The sequence below is a fragment of the Idiotropiscis lumnitzeri genome, chromosome 18 (assembly GCF_059441095.1).
Source record: "Idiotropiscis lumnitzeri isolate Australia: NSW breed Sydney's pygmy pipehorse chromosome 18, RoL_Ilum_1.0, whole genome shotgun sequence".
Lineage (NCBI taxonomy): Eukaryota > Metazoa > Chordata > Actinopteri > Syngnathiformes > Syngnathidae > Idiotropiscis > Idiotropiscis lumnitzeri.
In genome coordinates, this window is record NC_142408.1 from 7,136,560 (window position 1) to 7,153,223 (window position 16,664).

A 16,664-nucleotide genomic window follows, 5' to 3' on the forward strand; every position below is an offset into this window, starting at 1 on the left:
ATTCAAGACACAACAGGCAATAGTGTAAACAAGCCCACCAAATGCAATGATTAAACATACGGATTCCAAATCAAGCCTTTGGTCCTGCTCGTCCATCTTTTTATCTTTGTCAATGACTGTTTTCCATGTATGAATTTTTATGGGTCATTTCAAGGCATTGCTGTGAAAATAATGAATATTAATAATAACACACTAATGTGACATTGAAGAAATGAAAGAAACTAAATAGCTATAAAATAAATAGCTAGCAATACAAATTCATTGATAAAAAGGATGTACATTATATTGTTGAAAAAGGAAAAAAATTATGAAACATAATCGTTTTTAACGTATATCACAGGGAAATGCGATTTTTTTTGGGCCATCACGGTCGCCTGCTCTCGCCTGTGACCAAGCGGTTCGAAATGCGTCCTGGGTTCGCAGGGCACCGGGTAAGATTCCCCCAACAGCGGCCTGTCTGCCAGCCTGTCTTTGAATAGCATGTGGCACCATCTCGTGGACACATTTGGTATTGCTCCCTCTCGTTACTTAAAACCTTTTTTTGTGCTCTGTTCAAGAACTAGTGGTGCCAGAAAAGATTACTATTTGCATGGTAATTTGTTTCATAGGTTTTTTTTTAAACTACTGTCATATTCTGTGGTGCTTTTCGTTTTTGTGTTCGCCTTTTTTGGGCCGCCGTACTATGGCGTGTTGGTGACTTTACCAAGTTAGTCCGGGCGGGCTTGCCGTACGTCGTCCGCTGAAGTTGTTAAGCACACGTCGATATGGTGCTGATATTTTCAAGCCGCCCGCGCTTAAGCGAACCATCGAGGAACTGATGAATTAGTATTTCGTGAAAGGTAGCGAAGCCTCAATGCTGGACATCCGTCATTGTTTTACCAAGCTTAAACTCATTCGTTTGCTCTTCCTGTCCGCTTGAAGTCGTCTGGCTGCACTTCAGGGCTTTTCTTTTCAGCTTCTTTTAGCTTAGCTTAGCCTAGAGTAGCTTAGCTGGCTAGCCGCTAACAACGAGACGCGTTGGTGATCACTGAACAGTGATCAAGTGTTGTGATTTTCTTGTGAAAATGCGCGAAAGAAGGACAGCAGAATACGAGGAGCAACTTCGGGGAACAAAAAACGACAGCGAGACGCCAGCACGCAGCACAGGTTTGTTCGCTTCCAACGCTCACTCTTTTAGCACATGACACTCTGTCTAGTTCAGACTTTATTAATATGTCAAAATGATACAGTTGTACTTTTACCACCACTGTACTTTACCACGTGACAACATGCGAAAGAAACACCCTTTAAAAAGCTACTTAAACCAGAAATTAGGCTTGTGCAGTGTGTGGCTTGGGCGATATATATAATCATCGATATCCTCGTCAATGATGCTTTCAAGATATGCAATTTTATATTATCAAGTATTTCCACTGCCTCGACAGTCAAAAGCAAACAAGTCCGTCGATTGTCTCAATGTAGGAGGAAGTGGCAAAAAACATTCGGAAAATCAGTGCAGACTGACGATGTGGGTATCAAGGTCCTGAGTGACTGCGTGCCTGCTGATGACGTCACGTTCTATAATATATTTTTGTAAAATATTTATTTGCTTCCGTATTTGGTCACCCCTGGTTGTTGTTTATATATGTTCTAAGTTACTGGTACTTTTGTGAGGATCATTCTTCGGTGTCCTGTGTGCCTATTAAAGACATCACATCAACTTTCCGTGGCTTTGGCAATCACATTGTGGCCAATTCGGAATAAAAAACACTTCAATTGATTCAGCAACGTCAAATTACATACCATAACTTCTAGAAAATACGCATGAAATGTCACTGCGTGATCATGAACTTGAGCAAACCATGTATTTGGTTTTGTGTCTCCTGCAGACGTCGGTGAAAAATATCCTGGTGCAAGCCACCAGGAGATGTCCTTTCCTGTTCGAGGGGAGTCCACTCACGTGAAAGAAGAAGAAGAGGAGGAGAAACAAGGGCCTCCTCACATTAAGGAGGAAGAGCAGGAGGAATATATCACCAAGTCGGCCTGCATTGATGTCCCGCTCAAGAGTGAAGATGAAGATGAAGGTCCAAGTGAGGTCAGCGGAGGGGCGGAGCCTCTCAGCAGCAGCAAGCCAAATAAATATGCGACAACGGATGGCGACGGAATTTCACCTGCGGAGCGACTTTTGGCACCCCTGTCAGATAGTGACGACCCAACGTCACGCTCTCCTCACATGCATGACGAGGAAGATGACGAGTATGACGGTCATATGACAGGTCATACTGAAGACAAACGCTGGAAATGTTGCGAGTGTGGGAAAACGTATGCTTCTAAGAGCAGTTTGAAACAACACACGAGAATGCACACTGGAGAGAAACCTTTTGCATGCTCACTTTGTGATAAAAGGTTCTCTCAGAAGGGGGGGTTAACAATACACACCAGAACACACACTGGTGAAAAACCTTTTGCCTGCTTGGTTTGCGGTAAAAGATTTTCTGAGAAGGGAAGCTTAAAACTACACACAAGAACGCACACTGCAGCGACGACTTTTGTCTGCTCAGTTTGTGGTGAAAGATTCTCTGGCAAGGAAGATTTAAAACTCCACACCAGGACACACGCTAATTGGAAACCTTATTTATGCACCATTTGTGGGAAAAGTTTCACTGCAAACAAATATTTGAGAGAGCACTCAACTACACACACTGGCGAGAAACCTTACGCATGCACCGTTTGTGGTAAAGGTTTCTTTAATAAGGGAAATTTGACGACACACACAAGAATGCATGCTCGAGAGAGACCTTTTGCCTGCTTAGATTGTGCTCAACGATTCTCTCAAGAGGAAGAGTTGCAACAACACGCAAGGACACACACTGGCGAGAAACCTTATGCGTGCACCGTTTGTGGCAACAGTTTCTTCAACAAGGGCCATTTGACAACACACACCAGAATACACGCCGGCGAGAGACCTTTTGCCTGCTCTGATTGTGGTCAAACGTTCACTCGTCGAGACCATTTGGCAAGCCACACAAGAACGCACATGCGCACGCCGGGCAACGTTGGTAAGCTGAGTTTGTGAAGCGTGCTGACCAGCCAAGTGTCACATGAAAATGTGGACGTTGAAGCGTCAAACGGATCGCTCTGGTTGTCTTGGAGAAGGTTTGAGCTTTCTTCACCTTTGCTTTGTTCAAACAGTGGGTTGGCTACCAAAGTGACTGAGGAAACACAAAGAACCGATGGAGAGTTCAAATCAAAACGGGAAGTAGCCGACTCAGTTAAACTTTCAACTGAGGACTGGTGGGATACACGTCAAACCCACTTGGCTGCTACGACTTCTCAGCAGTGTAGGATAGTTCCCTGAATTTTGATTGATTTTTTTTTTTTTTTAATTAGGTCACAGGACCTCAAAACACGCTGGCGACAAAGTGCTTTGCGACTGCTCATCAGACACGTTTTGTGGAAGTATGAACTCGTGTTGCATCGTTCAGCTTTGATGGAGTGACTCGGCTCCATAATTCCAATGACCTGCCTCTGTTAATTCATATTTGGGGTTTGTGACTTCTACGTGTGTAGATGCTTCTGCATGCCTTGTCACAAGAAACTGCTGCAAAGCTAAATCCCCTGCTCAAAAACAGTTGGACATGAGGAAATAAAAAAATGGCCTTGTATTGCATTTAAAGGAATGTTTGTTTAAAACAAAATCAGCAAGCTCTCTTTGTACTGTTGAAAGCTCCCATGGACTCCTTTCCGACTTTTTTTGTCTGCTATCTTTTTTTCCTTTGTGTTATTTTAAAGTTAAGTTGGAAATTTGGAAAAAATAAAAGGTTTAAAAAAAAGTCAAACTGATGAGAGGGGCGTTTGATTCAGTGCAATCTTGTTATGATCTTTGCACTTTCGTGCGCAGAGAATGAACACTGAGTCTTTGTGTTTTCGTGCCGAATGTAATATTGCATGACTACTACGCCAGAAAAGTGATACGTGTGAAATGTCTTCCTAAATTTGGCCCGTTAAAAACGACGGCATATTTGGTCTTATGTTTGTCGCGAATGGACGGATGCATGAGCTTTTAAGGGTCATTTTCAGTGGATTTATTTAGACAACTGTCAATTGGGAATTGAAGTTCTTTTACCGCGTGTCGCCTACAAGTGACGTCATCGCAAGCGCCCACGAGTGCGTGTCTTGACTGCATATTGTGACGCATCTCATCGAACCTTGGAGGCGGTGCTTAAATAACTTCGGATTCTTTCTGCAGACTGTCAAAGAGTAGCTGTATACCTTAGTTGTGGATGTAATATCAGTGGATGTAATTAAATGGATTAAAAAAAGGCGAGATAAAAACTAACTGCAATGATAAATCTCAAAGTGTTTAACCCTGGAAATGCAAGTTAAGACAGTCTCTTAAAATGGCAAATGATTTAATGCTCTTTTTTTTTTAAGCCTGTTAAAGAATATGTATTTTTTCATAATTCAATTGTTAATAAGGGGCATTCGCAAACGTAAGTATGGGAATATTGTATATAGAATGTAGCCAACGGTAATTTTTTGTTTTCTAAACTGGCTCACCAGGAGTTTATGCGGTTTCTCACCAAGTTCAAAATATTTACGTTTTGTATACAGGATTGCTTTACAAAGGATAAAACTTTATTCAAATTTCTATTCGACTATTTTCTTATATGAGCCACTAGAGGACGCCCTTACGATGGCTGAGAAGTCCGAACCAAAATAAACCGAAACACTTTGGCGTTGCATGAAACGAAGTTAACATTTCCCCCAAAAATTAACAAAAGCAGTATTAACAAAAGCAGTAACAAAATAACACATACACACACACATATATATATATATATATATATATATATATATATATATATATATATATATATATACGTATATATATGTATATATATACGTATATATATATATATATATATATATATACATATATTATTTTTTTTAAGCAAGAGTAAATTTAAGTACCTGTAGTTAGTGTAGGTTTGTTTGCCAATCTGTTCATCATCATAATAAGATGATCCCCATTTACAAACACCCACGCTTTTGATTTCCCTGTGACAAGCAGCCGCATGTTGGCTCATTACATTTTTCCTTTGATTTTCTCCCAACGTGAGCTTTCGTAAAGTGCCCAAGGAGTCCCGGAGAGACAAAGCTTCCATTCATCACAGTGTGAAGCACACGTTTAACATAGATAGGATGAATGGACGTGCGTTAATGAACTAAAAAATTTTTTTTTCACCCTCCAGATGATTTTAGTTGTAATTACACTGTCGGGCACTAGCTGGGGGAACACTAATGTGTTTGACACTATGCACACAGCAAAGAAGAATGAATACAGTAAGTATTTCAATCTAATTAGTTTTTTTTTTATTATTGATTGATTATTGATTGTCAAATTGTCATTAGTCTGCTTTTTACGCCTTCAGAAAGCCGAAGGTCCATTTGATAACATTCATGTTTGCTTTCCGGAACAGGTGTCTTCTCATGAGTATAACTAAAAACAAAAAATCGATAAAAGTGCCCTGAAAAAGACAAAGGGGAACACTCGTTTTCGTCAATATACTTGCTTTTTATTGTGTTTGTGTTATTTTGCATTTGGAATTATTCTGCAGTGGTGGTGGCGCTTATTTTACACATCGCACACAAATAGTCCGAAAGCGCGCACAAATACTTTCACTTGGAACAAATGTTGAGAGCTCGCATAAAACATGATGATGGCGGTGTTAAGAGCACAGGACACATACAGGACACACCTAATGGTTGCTGCAGATTAACAGTGTGGAGGAAAAAGGCAGATCATTCGATAAGAGTCAAAGAAGAGAAAGTTGGCGGCGTTGTCATTCACAGTTGGTCTTTTGTCGCAATCATCAAGCGCTGACATTTAAGACGTATCAGGTGAGTTACAATAGCCGAGCAGTTGCAGTCCAGTACAGTAAAACCCCACCAAATTGCGCTTCATATTTTTGCAGTGTACGGGCAAGTCCTAATTACTGTTAGCCTGTGCATGGTAGTTCACATTTAATGTTAGCTTAATCCTAGCAGAGCATTATAATAATATGGTTTGCTATAATGTTTTGGCCGCCACTATTTGCGGGTAATTGGGACTAAACCTGACTTTAAATTGCGAAAATCTGTCAGGAATTGAAAAAGAAAAAAGAGAATTAAAAAAAAAAAAATGTGTGGGGTTTCCCGTAAATAAGTGTGGGACCGGTTTAAAAAAGAATGTAAATTAACGATGGCTTCAGCAAATAATGATGGAATAAAAAATAGAGAAATAAATAAATAAAATCTGCGAATAGTTGAATTCAAATGCAATGGCCCATTGTAAAATGTTTAGTTCTCTTTTATTTTATGGGTCAGTTTTACATGAAAGTTGGTGTTTCGACCACGATTAACAGAGGTTCACTTCAGAGCTCTTTCGGTTTTGTTTTTATGTATATGTACAGTTTCTTGTCTGTTTTCTTAAATAAGTCACCAAGATACGCAAACACAATGCGTTCTGAGGCTTTTCGGTTAATTGTTCGTACGTCATTATTTATTACAATTGAATCCATAAGTGTTGGCTTCACTTACTTTTTTTTTTTTCCACCAAGGCCACTCGGGGCGACTCCTACACCAATCATCTGAAAATGTCGATTGCGACCACACTGACTCGCTGGAGCTTTAGTGCTTTGAATTTTCCAAAGTCTGTCCATACATCCATCCATTTTCTGCACGACAATTGGCCTTCTTGTTCCCAACTGTGTGATTATTTGAGGATGGTTTGTTCATTAGCATTCTGTTTCTCAGATACATTCATCACTCAACATCCCAATAAGGCAAAGATTTCATGTTTTTTTTTAGCCATTCGGCAAAATTAGAACGCATGTTGGACTGGAAAGATGGGAGAACAAAGTAAAAACCAATGGACACTTTTGGTCGTGTTTCTGTTACCTGAAATGTGGCATCTCACGGCGTTTCAATGGTTCCTTGGAAATGTTGGGAATTGATATTCAGTAGTGCATTGCAGATATTTATTTGACGTGTGTGAAAGTACGTGTGACTGTTTTCAGGCTACATCGCTCATGATGAAGGTGACGGGCCTCTAAAAGGAACAACCCTGTCCTACATTTCTATCTTACACGCTGGGAAGGACTCGTCTTGCATGACCACCGTGCTGCTGCTGGCCAGGACCATGATGTTCAGCTCCTGTTGTTTATCGTGGCTCTCCTGGTACCATTCCCGCATCACATCTGTGTCGTGGGTCGGTATCAGCGTGACCTGATGGCCGGGAGGGAGCAGGAGTTAACCATTTAGATCTCTCACTATTTACAACAACCGCATTCATTGTGATGAGTTTTATTTTTAATAAATTGTTTTTATTCGCTGATTCCAAAATTTGGGGACCGCTGCTGTATGGCGATGAAGGGTTCTAAAAAACAACGACAGATTATGCAAGTAACAAACCTGCATTTTGTTCTCCCACCGGGATTTCCCTTCCAGTAGAGCGTCGAGCACAGCCCGACTGGGCTCCTGAGACGACTGGTCATTGCCGCTGACCACATAGTATGAAGAGCGTACCCGCTGGAAGAATTCAGAATCCACATTCTTAGCACTGCAGTGATTGGGGATGTAAACTAAATCCATGTACATGGGAGGACAGTCGGGTAGAGATGCCACACTCGACACCTTCCCGATGGCACCTCGTGACGCTGATGTATTGGTTGCATTTTTGGCATCTTTTCCCTCTCCAAGACTCTTCTTGGGAGAGGCAGTCTTTGAGTCCTTCAATTTTGACAGACCGGTTTTTCGAGCTGGTGAGGAGGCCTTTTTAGTGAGCCTTTTCTGCTTCGGCTTTTCCGCGGCTTCTGTGTTAGCATTGTGGTGGTTTTCCTTAGCCTTGAGGGCTTCTGGATCGACCATGCAGACATCATGGTGGCCCGAAGATGGAGCTGAGTCTCTGAGCGCGACGGGAGGAGGGTCAGCATGCTTGTAGGTGAGGGTTCTATCAGTGGGCAGAGTCTCTGAGTCATCCTCTGAATCAATGTTAGCATCTGCTGTAATAGAGGGGCACTCCTCTGTCCCTGGCGGAACATCAGAATCGGTCTGAGAGGGGACAGATTCACTGATAGATGTGGGAGGAGTCTCCTCACATTGCTTGGCAGGAAGCCTCCCCCCTGGAGGCGGAGGCCCACCTCCCACCATATCAAGAGGCTTCTCTTCCTCCATAGTTCTCTCTTCACTGAGGAAATATTCAAGAGGGTTAGGATTGATAAAAGACGGTGAAAGTTCTGTCTTGGGATGACGATATTCACAAGTAGTGACTAAACAGAGGTCGACGTCTGTCTTGGAAATGGATGGACTGATCTTGGAGGAGTCAGGCTCCCTGAAACCGTAAACCGTGTTATAACTACATGGATGTGAGGACACAGGAAGACATGACGGGGAAGAGAGTTGGTGGCTCACGGGAGATTTTACTTCAAGTGTTGAATTGTCACATACAAACAGGTCGGTCTCCTTTTTTAGCATAGGTTTCTCTTCATCTGAAAAACATATTGCAGATGATAACGGGGAAGTTGATTCTCCATCAACTTTCTCCTGCTCGTCAGACTTGTGCTCTGACAGTAAAAAGGTACTGATGTTTTTTTCCACAGGACTTCCTGAACCTACGGAGGAATCACTGGAATGACGGGAATGAGGGACAGAGTGTGTGAGAGTTTCTACCTTTGCCATTTCAGAGGGTTTGTCAAGTTTCTCCTGTCCGTCACACTTGTGGTCCGCAGACGGTAAAAAGGGGCTAATGGTTCTTTCTACGGGATCTCCTGATAGTGGGGATTCTTCACTGGAATAGGGAGAATGGGGGGCAGACTGGGTGAGAGAGACTGCCTTCGGCGTAACTGGAGATCCGTCCGTCTGCTCAGCCATCAGAGGCATCTCTGTCATTTGGCATGGGGTCGTGACAGAGGGAGTGGACTGGGATGCATCGGATGGGGTCACAGAAGCAGCATGAGCTGAATCTGCGTCTTCAAAAAACAAAGGCCTCTCTGCTGTAGAGGTTTGCCCCTCGGATGCTCTCACAACATCTGAAGGGCTGTCGTCAATCTCAGTTGGGCCGTTCTCTGTAGCACGCGAGTTGCTTCCTGCAGATGGGTGCTCTGGAGATTGCTTGCTGAAGTCCAAAGCTAAGGAGTGGTCCGGAGACTCCTGTCCAAATTCTAGTGACATGGTAGAATGTTCAGGTGACTTTATGTCCTGCATCTGTGCGCTGACTTTGGTCTTTGGTGAAATGTCTGGGGAGATGGACATGGGACGAGGACTGTCTTCCTTGGATGGAGATACTGCCTCTGCCTCATGGAAGGTAGTTGGTGTCTGACCTACGGAAACGGACAAAGAGTCGTCTACTTCTGTTGAGTGAGGAGATCCGACCTCAGCGTGAAGGGAAGGGGAGTCGGTGGTGGGCTCTGGCAGAGAGCTGGTGGCAAGTGAGGCAGTGGAAGCTGAGGCTAAATGCGAAAACACATCTTCTGCAACCACTTCTTCCAGCGGTGTGCCTGACTTGTCTGATGTGCTGCCTTCAGAAATGGACATTTTACTCTCTTCTTTGAAAGCTGTCATTGAATGAGCATCCGATTCTTGTCTTGTAAGGGTTGTTGAGCGAAAGACTGATCTATTGATGTCATCCAGTTCCTTCTTTATGGGGGAGTCGGGGTCAGTTGAAGGTGTGCTTTTTGGAGAGGAAGTAATCTTATCCATAGGGGAAAAACATTCTTTCTCATCAGGCTTGGGTATTTCCCTATTGTAGGATTCCTCTTTGTCACTTGTGACCTCCACAATAATCGGACCCTGGTCTTCATTTTCTGGCATGGATGGAAGAGTTCCTGCATTTTCTTCTACTGGGGACTGATAATATGGTGTATGACCTGAGGACTGGGGGGAGCTTGCCCCTTCCAATGTCTTGTCTTCTGGGCTGAAGGTGGAATCACCCATCACTCTAGTGCACCCTGCTAAGGTAGTGGACAGTTCAATCGGGGTTCCAAACGTTGACACAGAATCAAAGTTGTATTTTTGGTTACTTGGGGGAGAATGCACAAAAGGGGCTGTTGAAGTCTGCCTTACCGAGACTGTGTCCTGATTTTCAAACGATTCCTGAAGTGTGGTCAAGCCTTCGACTTTACCGTCACAAGGAAATTTGTCTTCTTCTAACAACGACGGGGGAGATATTGTCGAGGCGGTATGATTGTACTCTTGTCCCTCTGTTGCATCGCTCTTGGAGTAGTCCGAACAAGGTTTACTCTGAAGTAAGGGTAGTTTGCTCTTCTCACACTCTCCAGATTGTGATATATGTAATCTGCCAAACTCCGGTGACGGAGACCCGGTTCCATCATTGGCCGTTTCGCTCAAGCCATCCCTCGGAGTTAACTTCTCATCAAAATGAGTCGGCACACTCGAGATCTCAATGGTGGACTGTGTAAGGCCAGAGGTGATGGTAAATTCCTCAGGTATTTCATCTGCGGTAGTTGAGCTCTCAATGCCAGCCGGAAACATTTCATCATGGATGGATGCAGCAGGGGAAACGGGTGACGACTCTTTTGGTGACGCTGAAACAATCAGTTCTTTTTTCTCTGTTATTCCACCCGTGTGTTGATCTTCTGTATAATCATGATCCTCAAGATTTTCACAGGACTCCTTGTGATTTGATGCCACTCTCTGTGGCTCATAAACTTCCTCGGTTTCCCCATTTGCTTCATAATCTGCTCCGTCAGACGCTTCCTCCATCACAGTGCCCTCGTCCTCATACTTTTCGATTATGTTGCCATTGAGTTTACCCTTGAGAGCTTGCTCATCTGGAGTAGCTCCATTTTCTCCTTCAGCCTCCGTTGTGGCAATTCCCTCATCGATAGACTCCAATGTCTCGGGGGACTCTTTGGTCTGCATTGGCTCTTTACATTGGGTTAATATTTTAGTCTCCTCTTCTTCAGTTCCTTGAACAACTGCTGCATCCTCGACCAGATCTGCTCGGAGCTCTTCAAAGTCCTTAGTGAGGTCTTCTGGGGAAGACATGGCAGCCCTTTCTGCCTCTGGGTCTACCGTAGGAGTGACAGCAGCAGCTGGACTTTTGGCAGCATCCATCTTCGCATCCACCTTTGGTGCTTTTGGACGTCCTTTAGCTTTCAGTTTTGATGGCGTGCCTGCATCTTTCTTCGATGCATCTTTTTTGAGGGTCTTTGTTTTGGGTGAAAGGCCGTTGTTATCTTCAGAAGAAGATAACTTTTTGGTTTCTTTTGACAGATTTTTAATATCCTTCTGCTCCCCCTTTTCATTCTTCTTCTCCTTCCTAGGAGAATCTCTCCTGACATCCTTTTTCACGTCCCTTTTCTTTGCTTCCTCCTTCTTCACCCTTTCATCTTTCTTGATCTCTCTTTTAGGCATGTCCGGTTTGTTGGCGACTTCTTTTTTAACCTCCTTTTTCTTCTCTAGAGATAATTTAATGTCTTTCTTGGCGATCCTCTCCTTTTCAGGTTTCACTTTGATTTGAGATGTCTTTTTTTCTGGTGTTTCTTTCTGGGACGTTTGATTTGGTCTTGCCTTTGATTCTTTCTCTGGAGCCTTTGCACGTTCCTTCTTCAGCGGGGTTTTTTCTTTTTTCTCCGCCTTTTGTTGTTTTTCACGAGACTGTTCGTCTGCATCTGCCTTGGGTTTCTCTGCCACTTCCTCTTTGGATTCTTTCCTGACACTTTTGTTTGGCGACGACTTTGGAGTAAACTTCAGACTCTCTTTGCTGTCTGTTCTGTTTTTCATCTTGGCTTGCTTCAGTGTCGGTGTTGATGGCACGTCAACGGATTTTTGAGTGACAACTGGCTGCTTCAAGAAGTCCAGGTGCCTCAGTTTTTCCAAACCTTCAAAGATGTGCTGCTGGCTGGCATTTCCCGGAAAGAGAACACGCACGACTTTCTCTGAGGGGTTCGCGGGGTGCCACACGATGAGAGAGGTGATAGATGTCAAGTAAGATACAGGCAACTCTGACTCTTTCCCGTTCAGCAGCGTGAAAGAAGCGGCATCCTTTTCACTTCCTGTCCACTGCTTCATAAATTGTTGCATCTCCTTGCTGTTCTTTGCAGGATTGAGTACGTACATCTCAAGCTTCCCCACGCCCATCTTCTGAAAAAGTATGAGGGGTTCAATCGTGTTTCCAACAGGCCGTTGCAACGGCACAGTCCTCAGATTCAGCTTTGCAAGGAACTGCTGGGTGGCCGCCGCCTCCTCCAGATTCTTGCGTACTCTGTAATTAGGTTCAGGGTATTCCAAATTTTCCGGAAGGTTTACAAACACGACGCCGATATCCGGCGAGATCATATTCTTCATCCAGTCGCTGTTGGCCGTTGAACCCTGCGACTGCTCCTCTTCCTGCTCCGCGATCTTTCTTTGCAGCATGCTATTGATGCCTGGCAGGTTATCATCGCCGATGTGCGTCAGCAAGATGGAGTCTATGCGGTCCAGGTGCCTCACCAGCTTCCAGAAACACGACTTCCTGTCGGAGCCTCCGTTGATGAGCATGTTGAAGCCATTGACGGCAAAGAGAGCAGAGTCGCCGCGACCGCCGGGGAAGACGTAGCAACACGGCTTGGAGAGCTTAAGGAAGCCACCGGAGGACGGCGGTTCCAGCATGTCGAAAGGCGTCAGGATCTCGACGGATTCGGACAGATACTCGGTGAACTCGGAGAGGCCCTCCATTTCAGGGAGGATGAGCGCAGAGTTCAGCTTTATGTTGATGAACTCTTGCAAGTTGTGTTTGTCCAGGTTGGAGTTTTTCCAGTCACCTTGATCGGGGCAGGAGAGCGTCAGGTTGGCTTTGTTTTCTGGGTGAATCGTGCTCAGCAGTTCACCAATCTGAGCAATAATAAAAAAAAAAGTGTTGTTATTTTAGCAAATTCTGCAGTCTTCAAACATTGAGAAGAAATGGTGAACACACCTCTTGGTCAGTGAATATGTCGATGAATTTGGAGATGGAAAACGATCCAGACTGAAGTAGGAGCTCGCCAGTGCTTTCTGTGCATTGGCCCGACAGGACCAGAAGCTTTTGTCTGGCAGAATCGGAGATCATCAATCGAACCTAAGAAAATATCATGGGGGTAAATGTTGTTCTGATTGAATATTGGATTGATACATTCTGCTTGATGGTGGTGAGAATTATATGGCAGGTGGCGTTGGAAGCCTTCCATAGGAATTAACGGGAATAACGTAATCTCTTGTTTTTCGCGGTTAATTGGGACCATGTTTTCTTATAAACCTATTAAGGAATCAGACGTGTAACAGGTGGAATATAGCACTAGTAGTTCAGTTTTCACCTCGGTGCTGACAGTGTCGTCTGAGGGGTTGATGAGCACCACTGTCTCCAGTATGTTACTTTTATGATGAAGAATTCGCTGGCCTGCAAAAAGAAATGGAAAGCAAAAACGTCACTTTTGCCTTGGACTCTCGAATACTGAAAATTGCCACTTTTCTCCGTATTACAAATTTGCCAATACTAAACACCATTCAAGTGAATGTGGCGTTAAATGATACTCAAAGCTCACCCCCCCAAGCCCCCCCATCTTTCACATTTAAAATTCAAACTTTTCTGCCCCCAAAGATTGGGGATCTATTTTGGGGAAAAAAATACAAATTATGCATGGGATTTTACGGTAATTCATTAATAAGACGCCGAATACATTGATTTTTATTTTTTTGTCTGGGCTTGGACGTGATGTATGCATGCATGTGTGCGTGCCAGACACACCCAGGCCCGCCCCACGACAAGCTTGATCCTTAAAGCGACATCGTCCTCAACAAAGTCCACATGCTTGATTTTCTCTCCTTTGTCTCATGGAGGTTGGCGTCGGCCTCCAGCTGGCATTAACACTGCTGCCGCGTGACAAAGTGTCAAGACCAGCGCAGCGGACCGGGCGTAACCCCTGCAATTAACCAGCGAAACCAACCACCTACGCCCCCTCCACCTCAGTCTCGCACCGTTGACTTCCTGAGGCAGACTGTCACAAAACCAAAGAAATTGATGTGGAAAGCACCAGACTGAAAATAGATCAGAGCTGCAGAGACGAATACCCCTCAACCTGCTAAAAAAAATGAATGAATAAAACAGCTTGCAAAATGTGTGTAGTATGGTCTGCCACCAAATACGCAGGTAGAAAACGAAGGGAATGAGTCAAAATGTTGCTTTGAATAGATTGACCTCTTACTACAGGCTTTAATGGGGAAGTCAAGTCCACATTTTTTTTTCTATGTGCCCCCCAACCCGTCTAAATATGGCATTCTGATTAATATTGCCTTTGTAGAATATGAATTAAGCAGCGAAATGCAGCCGTTTTTTAGCCATTTTAGTTGGCGGCCATTTTGCCACTTATCAGGTGGGCTCAGCTTTGCGGCCATCTTGGAACAGTTCCAATTGGACGTTGCCACTGCCTTCACTTTGGGAGTGATGATGCAGAGGAAACGGCATGCCTCCAACCCCTCGACACCCTCCGAAAGGATTTTGATGTCCTGCCGCATCATCTCCACTTTCATTAGTGACACGCGATCTGCCGCAGTACCTCACAGATGCCCTGCCGCTCAATCATTACAGCACAATTTGACTTGTGCTTGGATGAATAAAGGCCACACCCTAAGACACCTGAGATCAGGTGTGCAGCAGGAGATGATTCGTCTGGTACTCTCATCACGTGATTAAATACTGGACACGAGTCACTGTCAGGGGAAATGTGGTCAAAAATGGCAAAGGTTAAGGCCTCGCCCCCAACACAAGCACAGGCCCAGGTCGACAAATGCTACTTTTTGCACTCGTCATTGTAAATGAGAAATGGTTCTCAACTGACCTACATGGTTGAAGAATGGTCAAATAAAATAAAGAAAAGAAAATGTTGAGCAAACAATTGCTCCTGGTCACTGTAGTAGGAAATACGGGACAGCTATTACAAGAATTTGTAGGCTTCCATCTCGTGAACGTCCAGAACTCTCTGCAGTTGAGAAACGGCCGCTACAATAGGGTATGAAAGGGACGTTTTACCTTTGACATCTGCGGAGAAACGCGCCGAGTGTCGGGAGACAAAGAGCTTGAGCTCCTGGTCCAGGTTGCAGTCCATCAAATTGGCGTCCCATGAGCGGATACCTGGAAAAAAAAGGTGATAGAAAATAAAATAAACATGCGCAAATACACAAAAATATTTTTCATTTGCATACTGATAGTGGTTTGTTGATTTCTTTTTAATGCTGTATAATCAAAATGAAATGTATTGGCAATAACATAAGGCGTTGGTGAGACATTAAATGTAAGAGTAGTGTGAGGGAAATCATCAGAAGATGAAAATGATTTTGACAGCATGAGCTTGATCTCATCAGACTGAGCTGAGTCACGGCTCCGTCAGCCACACAATGAAACCTCTGTCGTGGTCACTATCAGGGTGGGGCACAACTTCTGCCTTGACGCTTGTGTTCAATCCATAAACCACAAATGCACATAAGGGATGAATGACTGAGAATAAAAAATGAATCGTCACAAATTCAGATCCAGGCAGAGATGAGCTGAATTTTCACTCGGTATGACGACAATGCAGAATCACTTATTCCTATTTTATGTTACAGAAATGCTATGACATCCTTCTGTTGGAAACTGAAAACTGTTTGAGATATTCAATTTCATTCATATATCGATTGTAGTTCATTACTAACCGAGACAGCAAGAAACTATCGGCAACTATAATCAACCCCACCCTCCTCCAAGAGACACGAATGTGATGAGGATGGTGAGGAAGAGGAGAGGGGGAGGAGGAGGAGCAAAAATATGAAGTGTCACGCCCAAATACTTTCGGGCCGACTTTCATTGAACAGATGAGGCCAATTCTTACACGTTTGTAAGCAACAAGAGAAAACGAATTGCTTTACAAAATGGTCCTTGTGGCTTCCCGTAGGGACCGCAGTGCGGCCCGGCCCACGCCCACCGGCCGGTGTAGGATGAGAGAGCTGGATGCAGGAGGAGGATGGGGAGGATGGGGTTCGGGTTGGGGGTGGAGATGGCGGGCGGATGCTCCCACGGGACAGGGACGATTGAGTTTATCGCTGGAGAATGCCACACATGCTGAAACAATCCCAACAAATTCATCAAGCGGGAGCGTCAAAAGCACCGAGACGCCCCTTCCTCCCGCCCTGTTGCTTGCCCCGCCCGCCGCTTACCCCTCTCGATATCGGCCACTGCGCACTTGAGGTTCTCCTCCGCGACCACCTCGCCGACGACTACCAGCAGGTAGAATTTGGAGTCGACGAAGTGCCGCGCGGGGCTGCAGGCCGCGGCTGCCCCCGCGGTCCGGCCCGGCGTCACCGGCGCCGGCTCCATCGTCGACATCGCGTCGGCCGCCGCAGCGCTGTGTTGCACCAGGGCGGTCATTGTGGCGGTCCTTCCTTCCGCTCCGCTCTGTCCTCTTCTTCTTTTTTTTTCTTCTTCTTCTTCCTTCTTGCGATGCTGCTTGCGCTGGAGTCGGTGCGCGAGTGAGGACAAGGAGTGGCTCCGGCTGCCCGCAAGCCCCCCCACCTCCTTTTTTTTTTGTTTTTGCACACTCACCGCACAGCTGATGTCACTGGCAACGAATCAAACGCATCCTTCCGGGAGAGACCGGGAGGATGGGAATTTTCTGTGTTCATCTATCATCAAC

The 16,664-nt window shown here is 44.7% G+C and overlaps 2 protein-coding genes across 2 annotated transcripts; one reads left to right on the top strand and one right to left on the bottom strand.

The window, feature by feature from the left end:
- Positions 1–732: 732 nt before the first annotated feature.
- Positions 733–3,760, top strand: LOC148319318 (uncharacterized). Its single transcript, XM_088280667.1, has 2 exons — positions 733–1,146; positions 1,869–3,760. Exons 1-2 carry the CDS (start codon positions 1,065–1,067, stop codon positions 3,053–3,055), a joined length of 1,269 nt encoding a protein of 422 aa, XP_088136793.1. The 5' UTR covers positions 733–1,064; the 3' UTR covers positions 3,056–3,760.
- Positions 3,761–5,542: 1,782 nt separating this feature from the next.
- On the bottom strand, positions 5,543–16,635 carry map1b (microtubule-associated protein 1B). Its single transcript, XM_088281432.1, has 6 exons — positions 16,189–16,635; positions 15,026–15,127; positions 13,314–13,396; positions 12,938–13,078; positions 7,435–12,855; positions 5,543–7,248 (listed from the first exon to the last, which is right to left on the bottom strand). The coding sequence occupies exons 1-6, from the start codon at positions 16,397–16,399 to the stop codon at positions 7,093–7,095; spliced, it is 6,114 nt and encodes a 2,037-aa protein (XP_088137558.1). The 5' UTR covers positions 16,400–16,635; the 3' UTR covers positions 5,543–7,092.
- Between the last annotated feature and the right edge of the window lie 29 nt (positions 16,636–16,664).

Bases quoted from the DNA above. Each gene is read 5' to 3' on its own strand.
- LOC148319318 (XM_088280667.1), top strand. From the start codon at position 1,065: ATGCGCGAAAGAAGGACAGCAGAATACGAGGAGCAACTTCGGGGAACA. The intron at 1,147-1,868 runs GTTTGTTCGCTT...TGTCTCCTGCAG, and splicing joins GACGCCAGCACGCAGCACAG to ACGTCGGTGAAAAATATCCT.
- map1b (XM_088281432.1), bottom strand. From the start codon at position 16,399: ATGACCGCCCTGGTGCAACACAGCGCTGCGGCGGCCGACGCGATGTCG. The intron at 13,079-13,313 runs GTGAAAACTGAA...ATATTTTCTTAG, and splicing joins ACGACACTGTCAGCACCGAG to GTTCGATTGATGATCTCCGA. The intron at 12,856-12,937 runs GTGTGTTCACCA...ATTATTGCTCAG, and splicing joins ACATATTCACTGACCAAGAG to ATTGGTGAACTGCTGAGCAC.